Source organism: Taudactylus pleione, unplaced genomic scaffold (assembly GCF_031769625.1).
Source record: "Taudactylus pleione unplaced genomic scaffold, aTauple2 ptg000547l, whole genome shotgun sequence".
NCBI classification, from domain to species: Eukaryota; Metazoa; Chordata; class Amphibia; order Anura; family Myobatrachidae; genus Taudactylus; species Taudactylus pleione.
The window spans coordinates 137621-157152 of record NW_028284949.1 but is presented as its reverse complement, the minus strand read 5'-3'; the positions used below and the strand labels follow the sequence as shown (position 1 = coordinate 157152).

Genomic DNA, 19532 nt, shown 5'->3' with positions numbered 1-19532 from the left:
GTATTGAGACCGGCTGATTGTAGATTGCAGACTGATTGTAGATTGCAGAGTGAACAGGTTGTACTAAGGTCTAATTTGTAGATTGCAGAGTGAACAGGTTGTACTAAGGTCTGATTGTAGATTGCAGAGTGAAAGGGTTGTGCTAAGTGCTAAGAGTAGATTATAGAAAGGGTTATACTAAGGGCTAAAAGACTTTCATTTAAGCATTAAAGATCATATTCAACAATTTCTCACATAGGTTTGATATTTTTCTTTATATATTAACTCGGAATAACCTTAGCTAAGCTTTCACGTCATTTTTAGAGTGAATACTGCTTATGCTGTTTTGTGTTTTCCCCAGTTTCATGGGCTGCAGATTCCCTGTTACAGAAGAGAACGTTAATCAGGCTGGATCCAGTTTACTTCGTCTGTTTAAACAGTGTCAGATGCAGGATCTAGAGTAAGTAGATTATATTGTAAAACAAGGTTAACAAAAACCTCACACATGAGCCCATAAATTAGTGAAGTCACAGATATTATGTGTCACACAATACAGTATGTGCACTATTTTTTAATGAGTATTAATTAAATTGATGTTTTATTATTAACTAATCATATCATATACTTTTTTTCATATATATTTTTTTCATATATATATTATTTAAGAGTGCCCCACAGCATAGTCTGCTTTATGACTATTGGGTGCACCACCAACAATATCTTATTAAGAAGGGAGGAATTACTCCTAATTAAACTACGGTTGGCTCACTTATACCTCTTTTCCACCAAAAACCCAGGACCGAACTGGGTTTTTGGACATGGTTCCAACCCTGGTCAGACCCAGGTCAGACCCATTTACACTCTACCTTCGATCTGGGTTACTCCCTGGTCAGCCCTGTTCACACTGAACTCAGGTCTGCCCTGCTAAACCTGTGAGGTCATAAAAAGTGGGAGGTGACTGCTCCACAACCACCAATCAACTCATTTTAGGCATGACCCAGGACTGTTTACACTGCACCATTACCCGGGTCCATCCTGGGTCCAACCCTGGTAGCTACCTGGGTTGGATTGCTGGGTCACTTGACCTGGGTTATTTTTCAGAGACCCTTTTACACTGAACTGCGACCCGGGTAGACCCAGCAAAAACCCAGGCTTTTGCTCTGGTGTAAAAGGGGTATTACTTTGACATTTATACACAATTTTTATTTATTTCTGTCTGGTGCAGAATCTTCTTCCACTTCCCCCTTCCCTGAATTTTCGATAATATATACTTACCTTTAAGCATAGTGATACATAGAACAATGGAGGAGCTACTGACGCAAAATGTCTGGTAAGCCTGTCTACTTAATAGTAAAGATAAGCGGTTCGGTGCTACTCTGTTCTTTTTGCCAAATTAGCACAAGATCATATTTATCTTATTGGCTATCCAAAATATGTGAGAGCCGGATAGCCAATGAGATTCATTTTCCAGATCCGAACATAACCAAGTAGAACTGAACTGCTGATCTCTACTTAATAGTCAGGCAGCCATTCAGGAGTGGTGTCTCATCTTTTCCTTATTTTAGATATGTACCAAGCCAGTATTGTGTATTTATTTAATTATAGGGTCCAATGTAATATATATATAACAAATGCAACAAAACATAAATTTTAAACAGATTTTTGTATAGTAGGTCAATGAAAACAGCTAACTATATAAAGTACAGCACAGCATGCTTGGCAGTAGTATATAACTGTATCATCAAGATTACCTATTAACCAAGAAACCATCCAAACAACACAAAAATGACCAAAAACTAAACACCAAACCAGAAACAATACAAAAGTACAAAGGGACAGGAGGTTAAAGTAAAAATAAAAAAAACATTCATACAAAAGTTTAAGAAAAATATATAAAAAATTTGGAAAAACTATAGGGATTCAGAAAAAATATAAAAATAAATTTATTAAAAAAACAATAAACTGCAGATAAAATAAAATTAAATAACTGAGCCATAGTGCTCAGTTTTAGTCCAAATCAATCCTACAAACTCGGAAAGATATCAGATATAAAGCAATCCCTGAGGGACTGTTTGTCATACTTGCATTTACTATACTAAATATAGAGTTAAACGGAATGGGATTGAAATACCGATGTCTTAATAGCCGCCGGTTCTAATCCCGACAGTGAGAGACCAAAGAATAAAGATCCCGACTGGTGCCCGTAAGTATACTAACCCTCCCCTCTCCCCCCTCTATCCCTAACCCTCCCTTAGGGGTGCCTAACCCTAACCTCCCCCCTAGTGCCTAACCCTAACCTCCCCCCAGGGGTGCCTAAACCTAACCCTCCCTTCCCGCACCCTAAACCTAAGTCTCCCGGGGGGGGTGCCTAACCCTAACATCCCTCCTATTGCCTAATCTTAACCCCCCTTCCCCTAGCCTAACCCTAACCTTCCCAGTGGGGGTGCCTAATCCTAAATCCCCCCAGGGGTCCCTAAACCTAAACCCCCCACCCCCAGGCTAAGTGCATACTTACCCGGCAGGAGGACAATCAGTCTGGCATCCTTCGGAGTTCCGGCGTCGGGATTAACATAGGCGTCGGTATTTCGATGCCTATATTAAATCCTTTGTCGGGATGACACTGTCGGGATTGAGACCGGCGGCTCTCATAACTACATCCCAGTTAAACTATCAACTGTGGAACAGTTGCATTAGTAGTTAAATACAGCCACAATCTTTATCTTTTGCATAATGTAAAAAAGGAGAAAAAGCCTTAGGACTTACCAGTTCGGTACTCTGCTGTTCTACTGACGTTATGCAGTATCTCAAATAGCTTGACACCCGGGAGGTCAGTCCAGCCTCAGAAATCCTGCACATGGTGTGTATTCACAAAATCCAGTTGAGAAAAAAAGGTGGGTTCCACATTCCTGTCAACACCGTACAACTACTGTATCATAAAATAAAAGTCCTAATTTTAGCCATATACTGTATATTATAGCTGATTAGTCATAATACAACTAATTGGGATAAATAAATAAACCAGACTCTACAATACAACTTACAGATAGGTTTATGTATGCTGAGCGTATAAGAGTTTGCAGCAAAGTCACCATGTTTATGCTGCCAGGATAAGAGTAGGTCAAGTCCTTTGCCTTGACCGCAGATGGACAATTTGGCCACTCAGGTGCAGAGCTTAAAGAGAAGATACAATCATCTGGTTACCGGTATTCCAATGATCTCACACACAAGCTAAGAAGGTTAATTGGCATGTCAGGTCTTCTGTTCTGAGTAATCAAATCTGGTGAAATGACAGTGTTAGAGTCAGACACTTTGCTGGCTGTGTATGGCACAAAGCATAGTAGAAAATAATTAGACGTGGCCAGATTTAATACTAAACTGTGCAGTAGATATAAATCCAGGAGGTTGTGGTCAGGACCATCTTAAGCATTGTAGGCCCTGGGCAAAGCAATACACTGGGGCCCCTACCCATCCATTCGCGGGGTTAAAAATATAAATGGTCAATATAATTAAACCTTTAGATTTATTAGGACTTTCAACAAAGTCAATGTTTAAACATAAAAACCATGATGTAAAGCAAGGATTATGGACTCCACCTCCATGTTCTCTTCTCCAGCTTGCAGTGCAGAGGTGGGCCCAAGAGGACGACCCCCTCCCTTAATCCAGCTCTGTGGCTGCAGGTTTTGAGACAGGTTGATAATTCTTCCTGGTCATTCTGATTGTGTTTAGTTCACAATTAGAGTGGCTGGGGAGCATCTTTCTCTTCCTGTCTCTCAGCCAACTACCCTACGCTCGTAGTCCCCTAGAATCGTGGGGCCCTGGGTACCTACCCAGTGTGCCCATACATTAAGATGGTCCTGGGTGTGGTGCTTTAGATTAAGGGATGCATATACTGTATACGAACTGTAAATCTTATTGTTGGCCCTTAATAATGAATATCATTCTGCAAATATCTATAGTGTGTGTGTGTGTGTGTGTGTGTGTGTGTGTGTGTGTGTGTGTGTGTGTGTGTGTGTGTGTGTGTATATATGGTGATACAATATTTAATAGGATAACCTCTTGTTGGTCGCCCCATGACTCAAGCGATAAACGTCAGACATAGCTGTGCTGTTAACATGATAGTAGCCATGCAAAACATCTTTTTTTTCAGAACAAATATATAGAATAAATGAAGCCACATAAGCTGTCACCTGTTTGTCTCCGCAGCCTGTCTTACTGTAAGCTGACCCCACCCTGCTGTGATGATCTCCGCATGGTTATTATTGTGAGCCGAACTTTAGTCCGGCTGGACCTGTCATGGAACAATCTGCAGGACTGTGGAGTAAAACTTCTGTGCGATGGACTGATACATCCAGCCTGTTCCCTGCAAGAACTTACGTATGAACCGCCTTCATATTTAAATAACTGTCCTATCAGTACAATGTGACAAAAGGCACAACCACAAAAAGTGATTACTAAGGGCTCTATTCATTATTTTAATTATTGGGGTCTGTGCGGACCCCGATAATTAATATTCCAACTCGACATGAGTGCCGGAGAAATTCATCATTGCTCCGGCGTGGAGATAGCTGACCCGAGAATCAGCTGTCTCCCTGAATCTTTTTAATGCTCCTTTCAGAGTAGTGAATCTTTGCACTGCTCCTTTTGGAGCAGTGAAACTAGTGTACCTATGTGAACTTGGGTTCACAAAGGCGCACAAAAGCCCCGGTGTCCAGTGGAAGGAGCCGGACAGGGGCGGAGGCATCCGAAAGGATCCTTCTTTGCAATCCAGGACGTTCCCATAGGGAAGGAGGGGGTTGTGAAGATGGTAATTGCTCCCACAGTCAAGTTCCTAAAAGATATCTGTAATACTAGTGTATGGGGACAGCGGGCCACATCGGGAGAGAAAGGTAAGCAGGAGATATCTGTGATACTAGTGTATGGGGACAGCGGGCCACATCGGGAGAGAAAGGTAAGCAGGAGATATCTGTGATACTAGTGTATGGGGACAGCGGGCTACATCGGGAGAGAGAGGTAAGCAGGAGATATCTGTAATACTAGTGTATGGGGTGTATATCTGGGATATCTCCTGCATTACTTTTTTGATGAATGGCCTGAAAACTTAATTTCTACAAAAGCAGGTGAAAATGATGCGATCATGATTTCCTGCGAGACCACGCCCCTTTATGTTAGGCCACACCACCTTTTCGGGGGAACACAGAAGTGCGCATCGGTTGGCACCATACCCGGTAAAGCTACTGCCCATTGGCTTCTATTAGGCAATGCCATCTATAAATAACTTTACCTATCTGTTGCAAGCTCTGGAAAGTTTTGCTTTTTGGAGCTTTGTAAATAAGGGAAATGCAGTCAAACCTCTGCAGTTTCAGCGTTTTGACCAAATTATAGCATTAGTACATCCCGTCCTTAATTTTTTCTTAATAACTATTTGTATGCATCAGTTAATAAAATTATATCATGACATTATTGGTTAATTTATTGGATATGTAAGTAAGAAAAAAGAAAAAAGTGCATGAATATATTGAAGAAAGGGAAGCCTTTCTGTGTCGGCCATCTTGTGCTTTTCAGGCCGCGGTTCCTCCGGCGCTGCATACGCAATCTGCGTTGTTTTATGTAGCAGCTAAATTGATAAAACAAAAACACATAAAACTTGGTTTTCCTTCTGTCATGTTTCAGGATAAGTGGGAACCACATAAGGTGTTATATGTTACTTTATGTTAATTCTATATCTCCACAGACTTTCATATGGTAAACTGACCTCATCCTGCTGCGATGATCTCCGCACTGTTATTATTGAGAATCGATCACTAGTACGACTGGACCTGTCATGGAACAATCTGCAGGTCTCTGGAATAAAGAGTCTGTGTGAGGGACTGAGACACCCGGCCTGTACCCTGCAGGATCTTACGTAAGAAGTGACAGATATCTTAACCTCCTTCAATTTCCTGCTATCTAACCTGAGCATATACTGTATACCAGCATTTGTTATATTAAAACCTGTGTCCTAATATTTCCTTAATAACCATAGACCTCTACTCACATCATCATTATTACATGAAGAATGTTGATGTTTCAGTCCACTAGTCAGTGCTCACTTGCAGGTTATGTCAACCCTGGAATTCCACGGCTGGATCCACAACCTGCCCATATCCAATCTGGTCTGCTCAGAGGATGGGTTTCCTGGGCCTTCTCTTATACACTTCATGTCAATGTGTATTTCTTCCAGTGGACAAGATCAGGGCAATGCAGTCTCTTGTATGGTTCCTATTATCTCTTTACTGGGTGTCCATACTGCGATGCATGCAGCTACTGGTAGCTGCATTCGAGGCAATTCCTTTCACACACTTCCACTCCAGGGACCTTTAGCATTTTATTCTTTAGTGTTGGAGGAAGTTGGATCCTTGCCTGGATTGGCAGTTGCTTTCCCTGTCCATACAGGCATGCCAATCCCTGGTTTGATGACTTTACACTGCCAACCTATCTAGAGGTTGTCAGTTTTCCCCTTGGAAATGGACAGTAGACAAAACAGACTCCAGTACCCAAGGATGGGGTGCAGTGACATGGGGATCCAGTTCCTGGCGGTTTGGTCACTGGAGAGCACACTTTCTATCAATGTGCTAGAACTATGGGCAGTCTGGCATGTTCTGGTTCAGGCACAGCATTTCCTCAGGGGCAGGCCCCTATAGATCCAATTGGACAATGCTGCAGCTGTGCCGTACATCAACTGACAAGGTGGAACCAAGAGCACTAAGACCATCAAAATCATGAGATGGGCAGAACTGTTTGTATCTGCCGTATCAGTCATTTCAATCCCAAGGGTGGACAACTAGGAAACTGACTTACACAACCTTACACAAGGACAAGTTCAATCAGATTGTGGAGAGATGGGGTCTACCAGACAAAGATCTCATGGCTATACAGGCTAAACAGGAAACTTATAGGGATCTGCAGGCAATCATGGTGGAGACTTTGATAACCAAATAGTCTTTTTGTCCATCCCCATGCCCCCTGCATGTAATCAGACAGATGAAACAATAAAAGGCTCAAGTTCTACAAATGGCACCAGTTTGGCCACTGAGGTCATGGTACTCAAATCTTCTTTCTTTGGAGGTTGAACAGCTGTGATGGCTGCTGCTATTGGACGATCAACTCTCTCAGGGTCTGTTTCTCCATCCAGATTTACCTCAGTTGGCTTTAATGGTGTGGGACTTGAGACCAGTCTACTGAGGTCCAAGGGGTTTTCTGCAGCCGTTATCCAAACTATGCTCCAGGCCCTTAAGTCGTCCACTTCAATTATTTACCATAGAGTGTGAGGATCTTACATCCAGTGGTGTGAGAGTCATGGGGTTTCAACCCCTCAGTTCAGCTTGCCACATCAGCTTTCTTTCCTACAGGACAGATTGTCCAAACCCCTCTATATCTCTCTTCCCTGCGGGGTCAGGTTTTGGCCTTGTCTATTCTCTTTTAGATGCACTTGTTATCTCTCCTAGACATTCAAACCTTCATGCAGGGGTTATTGCATGTCAGCCCACCTTATGTTCTACCTATTCATCCATGGGACTTTAATCTATAGTTAGCTGCTCTCCAACATTCTTCTTTTGAGCCACTAGAGTCAGTGGAATTATAGTGACTAAGATTATGATGTATTAATTGGTAAGTGTCTGGTCAAAAATTAGATTAAATCAATTACAAATAATATATATATTTTTTTAATCTCTTATATTTGTGGCTCCATTCATTTAAGAAAGCTCTGCCTTACACAAAAAGAGGGTGACCATATCACAGTGGGATTTAAAATGCATCACAGTAGGTATGTGCTGAGCATGTTTGAAGTGCTAAGCCGCCCATAGCTCCCCTTCCTTTAACCACGCACATGAGTTTTGCAAAGTATAAGTCATTACCTCCGAACGGTTGGATGGCCGTATAGACCCCTAAAACCAGAACAGTCCTGTATTAATTGGGAAAGTTGAAGAGGTACATTATTGTAATATTTGTTTCTAATTATTATTATTATTATTATTATTATTATTATTATTATTATCCTTTATGTATCTGCCACCTCAAGGGCTCTACAGGGCCTTATTAAGTATATTATATAAATTAAAACATCAAACTACCTTCATCTCTATACAGTAAATCAATGACCACATTAGCAATGAGAAAACGGAATAGTTAAAGTTTACAACAAAAATTTAGGCCCTGATTCAGACCCACTCGCGAGCGGCTGTCCACTCGCAAGTGGGTCGATGTTCTGCACTGAGCATGAGCACGACGGAGGGAACTCCGTCGTGCGCATGCGCCAGACGCGACGAGCGAAGGAAAGTCCTTCGCTCGTTGTGTCTGATCAAAGGGGGCGTGCTGTCGATGTTGATTGACAGCACGCCCCCTTTGGTGGGCGTGCCGGGGGCGTGCCTCCCTGACGGGGGGCGTTCCCACGGGAACGTCTCCCGTCAGAAGCCGGCCCACTGACATCACTAGTGATGTCAGTGGGAGTGATTTTGGCTCTGATAGAGCCAAAATCACTCCGGAGCTTGCGGTTGAAAACCTCAACCGCAGGCTCCGGCTCGCAGTTTCGATGGTCGCGATGGTCACGACCATCGCGGCCATCAAACTGCACGCTCGTATAGGCTGTGGGTGGTGACCCACAGCTATACGAGCGTCCAGGAGGACGCTCCATTTTTATGGAGGGCGGCCCTCATTCAGAGCATGCGCTCTGCTCAGAGCGTACGGCTCTGAATGAGGGCCATAATTCTTACTTATTTCAAAAAACTGAAAATAATAAAAAATAAATAATTAATCAAAATAACTCATCTGTCAACAGGTTACAGAGCTGTGGTATGACTTCTTTCTGCTGTGATGATCTCCGTACTGTTATTATTAAAAACCAATCTCTGATCACATTAAACATGATGGGGAATAATCTGCAGGACCATGGGGTAACACGCCTGTGTGAGGGACTCAGACATCCGGGTTGTACCCTGCAGGAGCTGAGGTGAGGATTATACTATACATTATATAATAATCTGCAGGACTGTGGTGTAATACCTCTGTGTGAGGGACAGACATCGGGGCTGTACCCTGCAGGGGCTGAGGTGAGGATTATACTATACATTATATAATAATCTGCAGGACTGTGGTGTAATACCTCTGTGTGAGGGACTCAGATATCCGGGCTGTACACTGCAGGAGCTGAGGTGAGGATTATACTATACATTATATAATAATCTGCAGGACTGTGGTGTAATACCTCTGTGTGAGGGACAGACATCGGGGCTGTACCCTGCAGGAGCTGAGGTGAGGATTATACTATACATTATATAATAATCTGCAGGACTGTGGTGTAATACCTCTGTGTGAGGGACTCAGACATCCGGGCTGTACCCTGCAGGGGCTGAGGTGAGGATTATACTATATTCATTATATAATAATCTGCAGGACTGTGGTGTAATACCTCTGTGTGATGGACTCAGACATCCAGGCTGTACCCTACAGGAGCTGAGGTGAGGATTATACTATACATTATATAATAATCTGCAGGACTGTGATGTAATACCTCTGTGTGAGGGACAGACATCGGGGCTGTACCCTGCAGGAGCTGAGGTGAGGATTACACTATACATTATATAATAATCTGCAGGACTGTGGTGTAATACCTCTGTGTGAGGGACTCAGACATCCGGGCTGTACCCTGCAGGAGCTGAAGTGAGGATTACACTATACATTATATAATAATATGCAGGACTGTGGTGTAATACCTCTGTGTGAGGGACTCAGACATCCGGGCTGTACCCTGCAGGAGCTGAGGTGAGGATTATACTATACATTATATAATAATCTGCAGGACTGTGGTGTAATACCTCTGTGTGAGGGAATTAGACATCCAGGCTGTACCCTGCAAGAGCTAAGGTGAGGGTTATACTATACATTATATAATATAATATGTAGGACTGTGGTGTAATACCTCTGTGTGAGGGACTCAGACATCCGGGCTGTACCCTGCAGGAGCTGAGGTGAGGATTATACTATACACTATATAATAATCTGCAGGACTGTGGTGTAATACCTCTGTGTGAGGGACAGACATCAGGGCTGTACCCTGCAGGAGCTGAAGTGAGGATTATACTATACATTATACAATAATCTGCAGGACTGTGGTGTAATACCTCTGTGTGAGGGACAGACATCAGGGCTGTACCCTGCAGGAGCTGAGGTGAGGATTACACTATACATTATATAATAATCTGCAGGACTGTGGTGTAATACCTCTGTGTGAGGGACAGACATCAGGGCTGTACCCTGCAGGAGCTGAGGTGAGGATTACACTATACATTATACAATAATCTGCAGGACTGAGGTGTAATAGCTCTGTGTGAGGGCAGGGCCGAAACTAGGATTTTTGTCACCAGGGGCAAGACAGTAATTTGGCACCCCCCATGTAATTCCCCCTGCAGTAGTGCCCATATTGTAATGCCCCCATAGTAATGCCCATATGTTAATACCCCCATAGTAATGTCCCTGTAGTGCCCACCATACAGTAATGCCCCTGTAGTGCCCATGCTCCCATATTAATGCCCCTGTAGTGCCCATGCTTTCATAGTAATGCCCCTGTAGTGCCCATGCTCTCATAGTAATGCCCCTGTATTGCCCATGCCCCATAGTAATATCCCTGTAGTGCCCTTACAGTAATGCCCCTGTAGTGCTCATGCCCCCACAGTAATGCCCCTGTGGTAATGCCCCTGTAGTGCCCATGCCCCAATGGTAATGCCCCTGTAGTGCTCATGCCCCATTAGTAATGCCCCTTATTGCCTATGCCCCCATAGTAATGCCCCTGTGGTAATGCCCCTGCCCCCATAATAATGCCCCTGTAGTGCAGCTTATTAAAAAAAAAATACTTACCTTGAACCCCGCTCCTGCATCCAGCGTCGCGTCCGGTCCGCCGGCTGCTCCTTGGAACTATGGGGGAGATGTCATGACGTCTCCCCCATAGTGCCTGTGGGGAGAGCCGGAAGCTGGAGTTCGGGAGAGAACTCCAGCCTCCGGCTCCGGCTACACCGCGTCGCTGCAGAGAAGGAGCCGGGCGCCCGCTGGTAATAAATATTACCAGCGGACGTCCGGCTTGGAGCCTCTCTGCAGCGCCGGGCTGGAGGTCACTGGCACCAGGTACAGCGGCTCACCCGATGCACGTGCACCTCCAGCCCCCCCCTAGTTGCGGCCCTGGTGAGGGTCTCAGACATCCGGGCTGTACCCTGCAGGAGCTGAGGTGAGGATTACACTATACATTATATAATTTTATGCAGGACTGTGGTGTAATACCTCTGTGTGAGGGACAGATATCCGGGCTGTACCCTGCAGGAGCTGAGGTGAGGATTACACTATACATTATACAATAATCTGCAGGACTGTGGTGTAATACCTCTGTGTGAGGGACTCAGACATCCGGGCTGTACCCTGCAGGAGCTGAGGTGAGGATTATACTATACATTATATAATAATCTGCAGGACTGTGGTGTAATACCTCTGTGTGAGGGACAGACATCGGGGCTATACCCTGCAGGGGCTGAGGTGAGGATTATACTATACATTATATAATAATCTGCAGGACTGTGGTGTAATACCTCTGTGTGAGGGACTCAGACATCCGGGCTGTACACTGCAGGAGCTGAGGTGAGGATTATACTATACATTATATAATAATCTGCAGGACTGTGGTGTAATACCTCTGTGTGAGGGACAGACATCGGGGCTGTACCCTGCAGGAGCTGAGGTGAGGATTATACTATACATTATATAATAATCTGCAGGACTGTGATGTAATACCTCTGTGTGAGGGACAGACATCGGGGCTGTACCCTGCAGGAGCTGAGGTGAGGATTACACTATACATTATATAATAATATGCAGGACTGTGGTGTAATACCTCTGTGTGAGGGACTCAGACATCCGGGCTGTACCCTGCAGGAGCTGAAGTGAGGATTATACTATACATTATACAATAATCTGCAGGACTGAGGTGTAATAGCTCTGTGTGAGGGCAGGGCCGAAACTAGGATTTTTGTCACCAGGGGCAAGACAGTAATTTGGCGCCCCCCATGTAATTCCCCCTGCAGTAGTGCCCATATTGTAATGCCCCCATAGTAATGCCCATATGTTAATACCCCCATAGTAATGTCCCTGTAGTGCCCACCATACAGTAATGCCCCTGTAGTGCCCATGCTCCCATATTAATGCCCCTGTAGTGCCCATGCTTTCATAGTAATGCCCCTGTAGTGCCCATGCTCTCATAGTAATGCCCCTGTATTGCCCATGCCCCATAGTAATATCCCTGTAGTGCCCTTACAGTAATGCCCCTGTAGTGCTCATGCCCCCACAGTAATGCCCCTGTGGTAATGCCCCTGTAGTGCCCATGCCCCAATGGTAATGCCCCTGTAGTGCTCATGCCCCATTAGTAATGCCCCTTATTGCCTATGCCCCCATAGTAATGCCCCTGTGGTAATGCCCCTGCCCCCATAATAATGCCCCTGTAGTGCAGCTTATTAAAAAAAAAATACTTACCTTGAACCCCGCTCCTGCATCCAGCGTCGCGTCCGGTCCGCCGGCTGCTCCTTGGAACTATGGGGGAGATGTCATGACGTCTCCCCCATAGTGCCTGTGGGGAGAGCCGGAAGCTGGAGTTCGGGAGAGAACTCCAGCCTCCGGCTCCGGCTACACCGCGTCGCTGCAGAGAAGGAGCCGGGCGCCCGCTGGTAATAAATATTACCAGCGGACGTCCGGCTTGGAGCCTCTCTGCAGCGCCGGGCTGGAGGTCACTGGCACCAGGTACAGCGGCTCACCCGATGCACGTGCACCTCCAGCCCCCCCCTAGTTGCGGCCCTGGTGAGGGTCTCAGACATCCGGGCTGTACCCTGCAGGAGCTGAGGTGAGGATTACACTATACATTATATAATTTTATGCAGGACTGTGGTGTAATACCTCTGTGTGAGGGAATTAGACATACAGGCTGTACCCTGCAGGAGCTGAGGTGAGGATTACACTATACATTATATAATTTTATGCAGGACTGTGGTGTAATACCTCTGTGTGGGGGACAGACATCCGGGCTGTACCCTGCAGGAGCTGAGGTGAGGATTACACTATACATTATATAATAATATGCAGGACTGTGGTGTAATACCTCTGTGTGAGGGACTCAGACATCCGGGCTGTACCCTGCAGGAGCTGAGGTGAGGATTATACTATACATTATATAATAATCTGCAGGACTGTGGTGTAATACCTCTGTGTGAGGGACTCAGACATCCGGGCTGTACCCTGCAGGGGCTGAGGTGAGGATTATACTATACATTATATAATAATCTGCAGGACTGTGATATAATAGCTCTGTGTGAGGGACTCAGACATCCGGGCTGTACCCTGCAGGAGCTGAGGTGAGGATTATACTATACATTATACAATAATCTGCAGGACTGTGGTGTAATACCTCTGTGTAAGGGACTCAGACATCCGGGCTGTACCCTGCAGGAGCTGAGGTGAGGATTATACTATACATTATACAATAATCTGCAGGACTGTGGTGTAATACCTCTGTGTGAGGGACTCAGACATCCGGGCTGTACCCTGCAGGAGCTGAGGTGAGGATTATACTATACACTATATAATAATCTGCAGGACTGTGGTGTAATACCTCTGTGTGAGGGACTCAGACATCCGGGCTGTACCCTGCAGGGGCTGAGGTGAGGATTACACTATACATTATATAATAATCTGTAGGACTGTGGTGTAATACCTCTGTGTGAGGGACTCAGACATCCGGGCTTTACCCTACAGGAGCTGAGGTGAGGGTTATACTATACATTATATAATAATCTGCAGGACTGTGATGTAATACCTCTGTGTGAGGGACTCAGACATCCGGGCTGTACCCTGCAGGAGCTGAGGTGAGGATTACACTATACATTATATAATAATCTGCAGGACTGTGATGTAATACCTCTGTGTGAGGGACAGACATCGGGGCTGTACCCTGCAGGAGCTGAGGTGAGGATTATACTATACATTATACAATAATCTGCAGGACTGTGGTGTAATACCTCTGTGTGAGGGACTCAGACATCCGGGCTGTACCCTGCAGGGGCTGAGGTGAGGATTATACTATACATTATATAATAATCTGCAGGACTGTGATATAATAGCTCTGTGTGAGGGACTCAGATATCCGGGTTGTACCCTGCAGGAGCTGAGGTGAGGATTATACTATACATTATATAATAATCTGCAGGACTGTGGTGTAATACCTCTGTGTGAGGGACTCAGACATCCGGGCTGTACCCTGCAGGAGCTGAGGTGAGGATTATACTACTATACATTATACAATAATCTGCAGGACTGTGGTGTAATACCTCTGTATATGAAGGATTTAGATATCCGGGCTGTATTCTACAGAAGTTGAGGTGAGGTGATAATGATACTATAAATTACTTAATATGCTTTAGTACCTTGGACTAGACCCAGGGCTGTAGTTACAGTTTATGCTACTCTTTAGTTATTTTTTTTTATGATGGAGAGAGAAATCCATTTTAATTAGGTGTTTTTGCAAGGATAGAAACCACAAGCCCACAATTGCCATTAGAGGATTTTACCGGCGACAGCCTTTTCAAGCTGACTACAACGATAGCAGAAGCTCCAGATTAATTTTAAATTAATACATTTTTTCAAAAATATTTTTTACAAAACTTGATTTCTTTTCTTCTCCTAATTTTTACAGAATATGCAACTGGAAGCCTAAATTTTGGCTTCTAGTGCAGTGTACATGTGTTACCCAGAAAGGGAACATGGACTGGCTGGCGCACAGTTCGGCTCAGTAGCCCTGGTGAATGTTAATTGGTAAATGGTGGCAACAGATTTTATAAAATGTTAATACTATATGGAGCAGGTTCATTACAGTAACAGGAGTATATGAAAGAAGCTACTTCTGTATAGAAGATATACTGTATACTGTAATGAATTAAGTAAAATCATTTTTGTTATCTGTTCCTTATTGCTTTGCAGTTTGGTTGATTGCAATCTGACTCCGTCCTGCTGTGAGGATCTCGGCTCTGTCTTCCGAAACAATACTCTTGTAAAACTGGATTTGTCATTAAATAAACTACAAGACTCAGGTGTTATAGATCTCTGTGGAGGACTTAAAGACCCAGCTTGTACCCTGCAGACATTGCTGTGAGAACTACATAATTTATTACATGATTAACACTCTCTTTATAGAACATATCAGCTATGACATCCAAAATAAAACCAGAATGACTCCTAAATTACATAACATCTGAAAGAGCCACCCCTCCCCCTTCAAATACCCCATCATTCCCAGCAGAGCAGAAACTACACTTTTTGGTGCCCTGTGCCAGAAAGAGCATTGGTAACCCCACCCAAATAAGGACAAAAGATGCACACCCGAAAAAGGTTTATGGCCTCATGGGGAAGGGCCAGGGAAGAGATAGGGGAGGCCAGGAGATGCTGGGGGATAAAAGAAGAGAAAGCTACAAGTGAGAATGATAGTAAACAAGAAAATTTGCAGGCCTCAACAGCGCCCCCTGCGGTGCCTTGTGCCATGGCACTGGCCGCACCACCCTAGTTACGGCCCTGATTACCAGGAATAAGTCCCTGGTCCAGGGGACAGAGCGAATAGCGTGGCTGGGAGGGAGAGTCAAAAAGTCATCTTTGTCTGTATACAGTATAATGCATGTGGAACCTAAGAGGCCATTTGCATCAAAAAGCCACAGTTCGGAGAGAACTTTCATAGGTGCGAACTTGTCGCACAAAAATGCGTATCGTGCAAACCTATTGCCGAAGTTTTCGCATGTGCGAGAACTCCGTAGACAAAAATCGGTGAACTGTTTTCACAATCTCATCAGGTGAAAAGTTGTGCAAAATTCCTATTTTTGGCTTAAAATCCGGGGAGTCGGTTCAGAACCCTTTGAACAGCTTCCCCCCCAATGACTAATAAGGGAAAAATATATGTTTTAAAAGTGTTGGAAAGTGGGATTAAGGTAGTGGGTCTGCTATTTTGGGGGGCTGTATGGATGGGACAGGTGTTTTAAACATTGAAGGTGGCTGCAGCAGGTTTATTTTAAAAAAAAATTAAAAATGCACTTTATAGACACAAAAACATACTAGCACCCATTTTATGTACCTCCAATTTAACTACAGCAATCATTTTCTGCCAAAAATATTGCTATATATCATTTTTCCACACTTATGTAAATATGCATATAATAGCCATTTGACACAATTTAAGATCCCCAAAATACTTTTATTAGGTCCACTAATACACTTCTATATTGATTTCCTATGTCAGTTAGGCTTTTTATGGGGTTTAGACTGATATCCCCAAAATGTACTGTACTTTTTGCTAGTTTCGCCATGCGCAGTTTTCGCACGAATGCATTTTTGCGTCTTTTGTAATAGGATAGGGCGAAAAAAATGGAGAGTGCATAGACAGACACAGGAGTATTGCACCAAAACAAGCGACCTGTGCGAAAACCTCTTCGCTGTTAAGTTTTCACTTTTTCACATCTAATTGAATTCCCCCCTAAATCGTCCTCCCACTGAGAAAATCTTTACTAAACCCACCTACCCACACTTTTACCATTTGTAATACTGATGCACAGAAAGTGACTTTAGGAAATTATGGGGTCTATTTACTAAGCCTTGGATGTAGATAAAGTAAACGGAGATAAAGTCCCAGCCAACCAGCTCCTGTCATTTTTCAAACACAGCCTGTGACATGGCAGTTAGGAGCTGATTAGCTGGGACTTTATCTCCATTCAAGGCTTAGTAAATAGACCCTTACTTTTTCCCCATTTAGTAATAAGCCATTATGGATGCTGGGAATATTAGAGCATTAATTACTTTCTCCTGATTCTTTCCAGATTGTGCAACTGTGAGCTGACCCGATTCTGCTGTGAGGAACTTTCTTCAGTTATTAGTACAAACCGATCTCTGACCAAACTGGACCTGTCGTGGAATAAGTTACAGGACTCGGGAGCTAAACATCTGTACAAAGGACTCAGGCGTCCGGGCCGTAACCTGCGGGAGCTGGGGTGAGAATTCTAAAATATTTAATCCAAAGGATGTTGGAATAACATTTCTGTGTCAGTGACTCACGGTACCATGCAGGCAATGAGGTGACCATTATAACATGACTTGTACAATAATATGAAGGACTCTGGACTGGAGTAAACTATGAACTATTCAATGACCTTAGCTGGTGCCAACAATTGTTTGCATTTATATGTTTATTTACTTTTATATTTTCTCCAATAGGGTTTTTTTTACAAACTGAGTTTTCCTGTGTGCTTGCCCCCACCTTTTCATATGTGACAAATGGAAAATGGAAAATGTTCCTCTTGTCCAGAATTGGAATTGACTCACCAGGGTATTGCTGGGATCAGCTGCCAGTCCGTATATATATGCCAGGACAATCTTTAGAGGCACCCGGCTATCTGCACCCACTACTACAGTCATCATCACTAACAGAATGTGTTATCAGCAATGCTGACTATATGTCAGGGAGTGGGTGCAGAGAGCTGTGTGCCTCTAAACATTGTCCTGGCATATGTGGACTGGCAGCAGATCCCGGCTATACCCCAATGAGCCGGTTCAATTTTGCTCTTGACTCATATGTGTGAGGTTCTGGTTTTGTTGTGGGCCCGGGGTGGTAACAGGAGCAGACACTGAAGCAGATTTAAAAATAAACGTGGAGTTTTTAATGAGTGGCTTAACAGACATGGGTGTGGCAAAATAAAAAGTCCGGGTATAGCACTATAGTGCACTTGGGGAACTGTAGTGAGGCAATGGGAAAAAGTCCAGGTAGTGATAACAGAAGGCAGTCCTGTATTCCACGTTGTGAGGCTGAAAAAGGTGCGGGCTAGAAGCAGTAAGATCCGGAGGGGTGCAAGTGGAGGCAAGGTGCAGGGTAACAGCAGACTCAGGAGCTCAGGCAATGGGAGAGGCGATAGGAGGAGGAAGTGGGAGGAGGCAGGGGAAATCCAGCAGGGTAAGGAGCAGGTTAGGTGAAGCAGGCTTAGGCAGAGATCCAACAGGCAGGCGGACAAGCTCAGGAACTCTCTCTCAGCTTACGCTGAGAAACACTTTGCACTGGCATTGCAAGGGAGCTCTGAACTCACTTTTATACCCAGCGCCCAGCCGTGAGTGGTCACAGAGTGAGCATGTGACACGCCAGGATTGGGGAACTAGGTCACATGGCCGAAAGCAAGATGGCGGCGCCCATGCTGGAGCGGAACGGAAGCACCGCCAGGCCTAACCAGCACAGAGTGACAATATGCCCATACAGGACCACGCACAGCCAATGCTCCCCGCCAGGCACCAGCACCACCACCAGACGCCCCCCGCCATAGCTTCCTCACAGGTAACACCCGCTGACCACCATGCCGAGAAACCCTGGTCGTGACAATATGCTCCCCAATCAGTCTTCCTTTGTCACGAGTATCACAAGCCGCTTCTCTCAGAGGCTCCCTCCTATGACCATAACTAGGACTGTGCGTGAGCAGTGGCATAGCACAGGGTGCAGGGCCCTGGAGGCAGCACCATCACTGCCCCATGGCATCTGCATTTAGCTTTCAGGGCATCTGGCACTGCACCTTGCAGTCAGTAACGTGATGTCACAAGTTTAAGGTGACAAAGACCCCTATTCTTTCAAGCTGAAAAGTCCACTGGAGAATATCTCTAACCATCACAGCAGTTTCCACTACCACTGCTCCAGGTAAGACAGAATTTTGAGAAGAATGGTGGCGACATCTTTTCAACCGGCATAAAGACCTACGGACAAGTACTAGCTCTCAATTCATCCGGACATGACTGTCCAGGCCAGTGGAAACCCTACTCCCCAATCAATTTTTCGCTTGAACGATTATGAACTGAACAACAAATCAGGACTGTTGAAATGGACTCTTAAATACTCCCATTTTCCCACACTCTGACCCCTTGGGAGTAGATTTGAGACTACCCTGACTGTTTTTCGAATTAGCATATGTAGTCTCCAGGGAACCTGTCCAAATAAATGAGCATTGCCTGTCTCCCCATTTGATCCCTGCTGGAATCAGCTGCAGGCTTTCTAAGACAATGGGCAGAACATGCAGAGGCAATAAGGTCTTGGTAGCCTTGTTAGCTAGAGAGGAATGAGCTACCTCCCAGGCCTTAACACTTTATTGCAAACACTACATTTTTTGTCTGGTTCTCTGGAAGCCAACTCCTCACATCTCTCTGTTACATTTTATAGGAGATGTGTTATCCTCACTGCTGCGCTACTGCTGGAGCCTCATGTTCTGGAAGGAGGGAAAGGTGTCCTATAGTAACTAAAAATATAGTATTTTTACTATTAATGGGAGGGTTCTACATATAGTGGAGCACTTTGGGGATTCATTTTGAGTTGGGAGCACAGACAAAAGAAGCTAGTAACTGTGCACCCTGGCAAAGCCACATTGCACTGCAGGTGGGGTGGATGTAAAATGTGCAGAGTGATCTAATCATTTTTAATAGCCCACAAG

General features: G+C 44.6%; 1 protein-coding gene across 1 annotated transcript in view; it reads left to right on the top strand.

The window, feature by feature from the left end:
- The window catches only part of LOC148500717 (NACHT, LRR and PYD domains-containing protein 12-like), a 51483-nt gene that overhangs the window by 25184 nt on the left and 6767 nt on the right, over positions 1-19532 (top strand). The window contains exons 5-10 of the mRNA XM_088451422.1: positions 341-439; positions 4183-4353; positions 5711-5881; positions 8795-8965; positions 15019-15186; positions 16896-17066. Of these exons, the coding sequence (XP_088307548.1) occupies positions 341-439; positions 4183-4353; positions 5711-5881; positions 8795-8965; positions 15019-15186; positions 16896-17066 (951 nt within the window). The remainder of the gene's footprint in view (positions 1-340; positions 440-4182; positions 4354-5710; positions 5882-8794; positions 8966-15018; positions 15187-16895; positions 17067-19532) is intronic.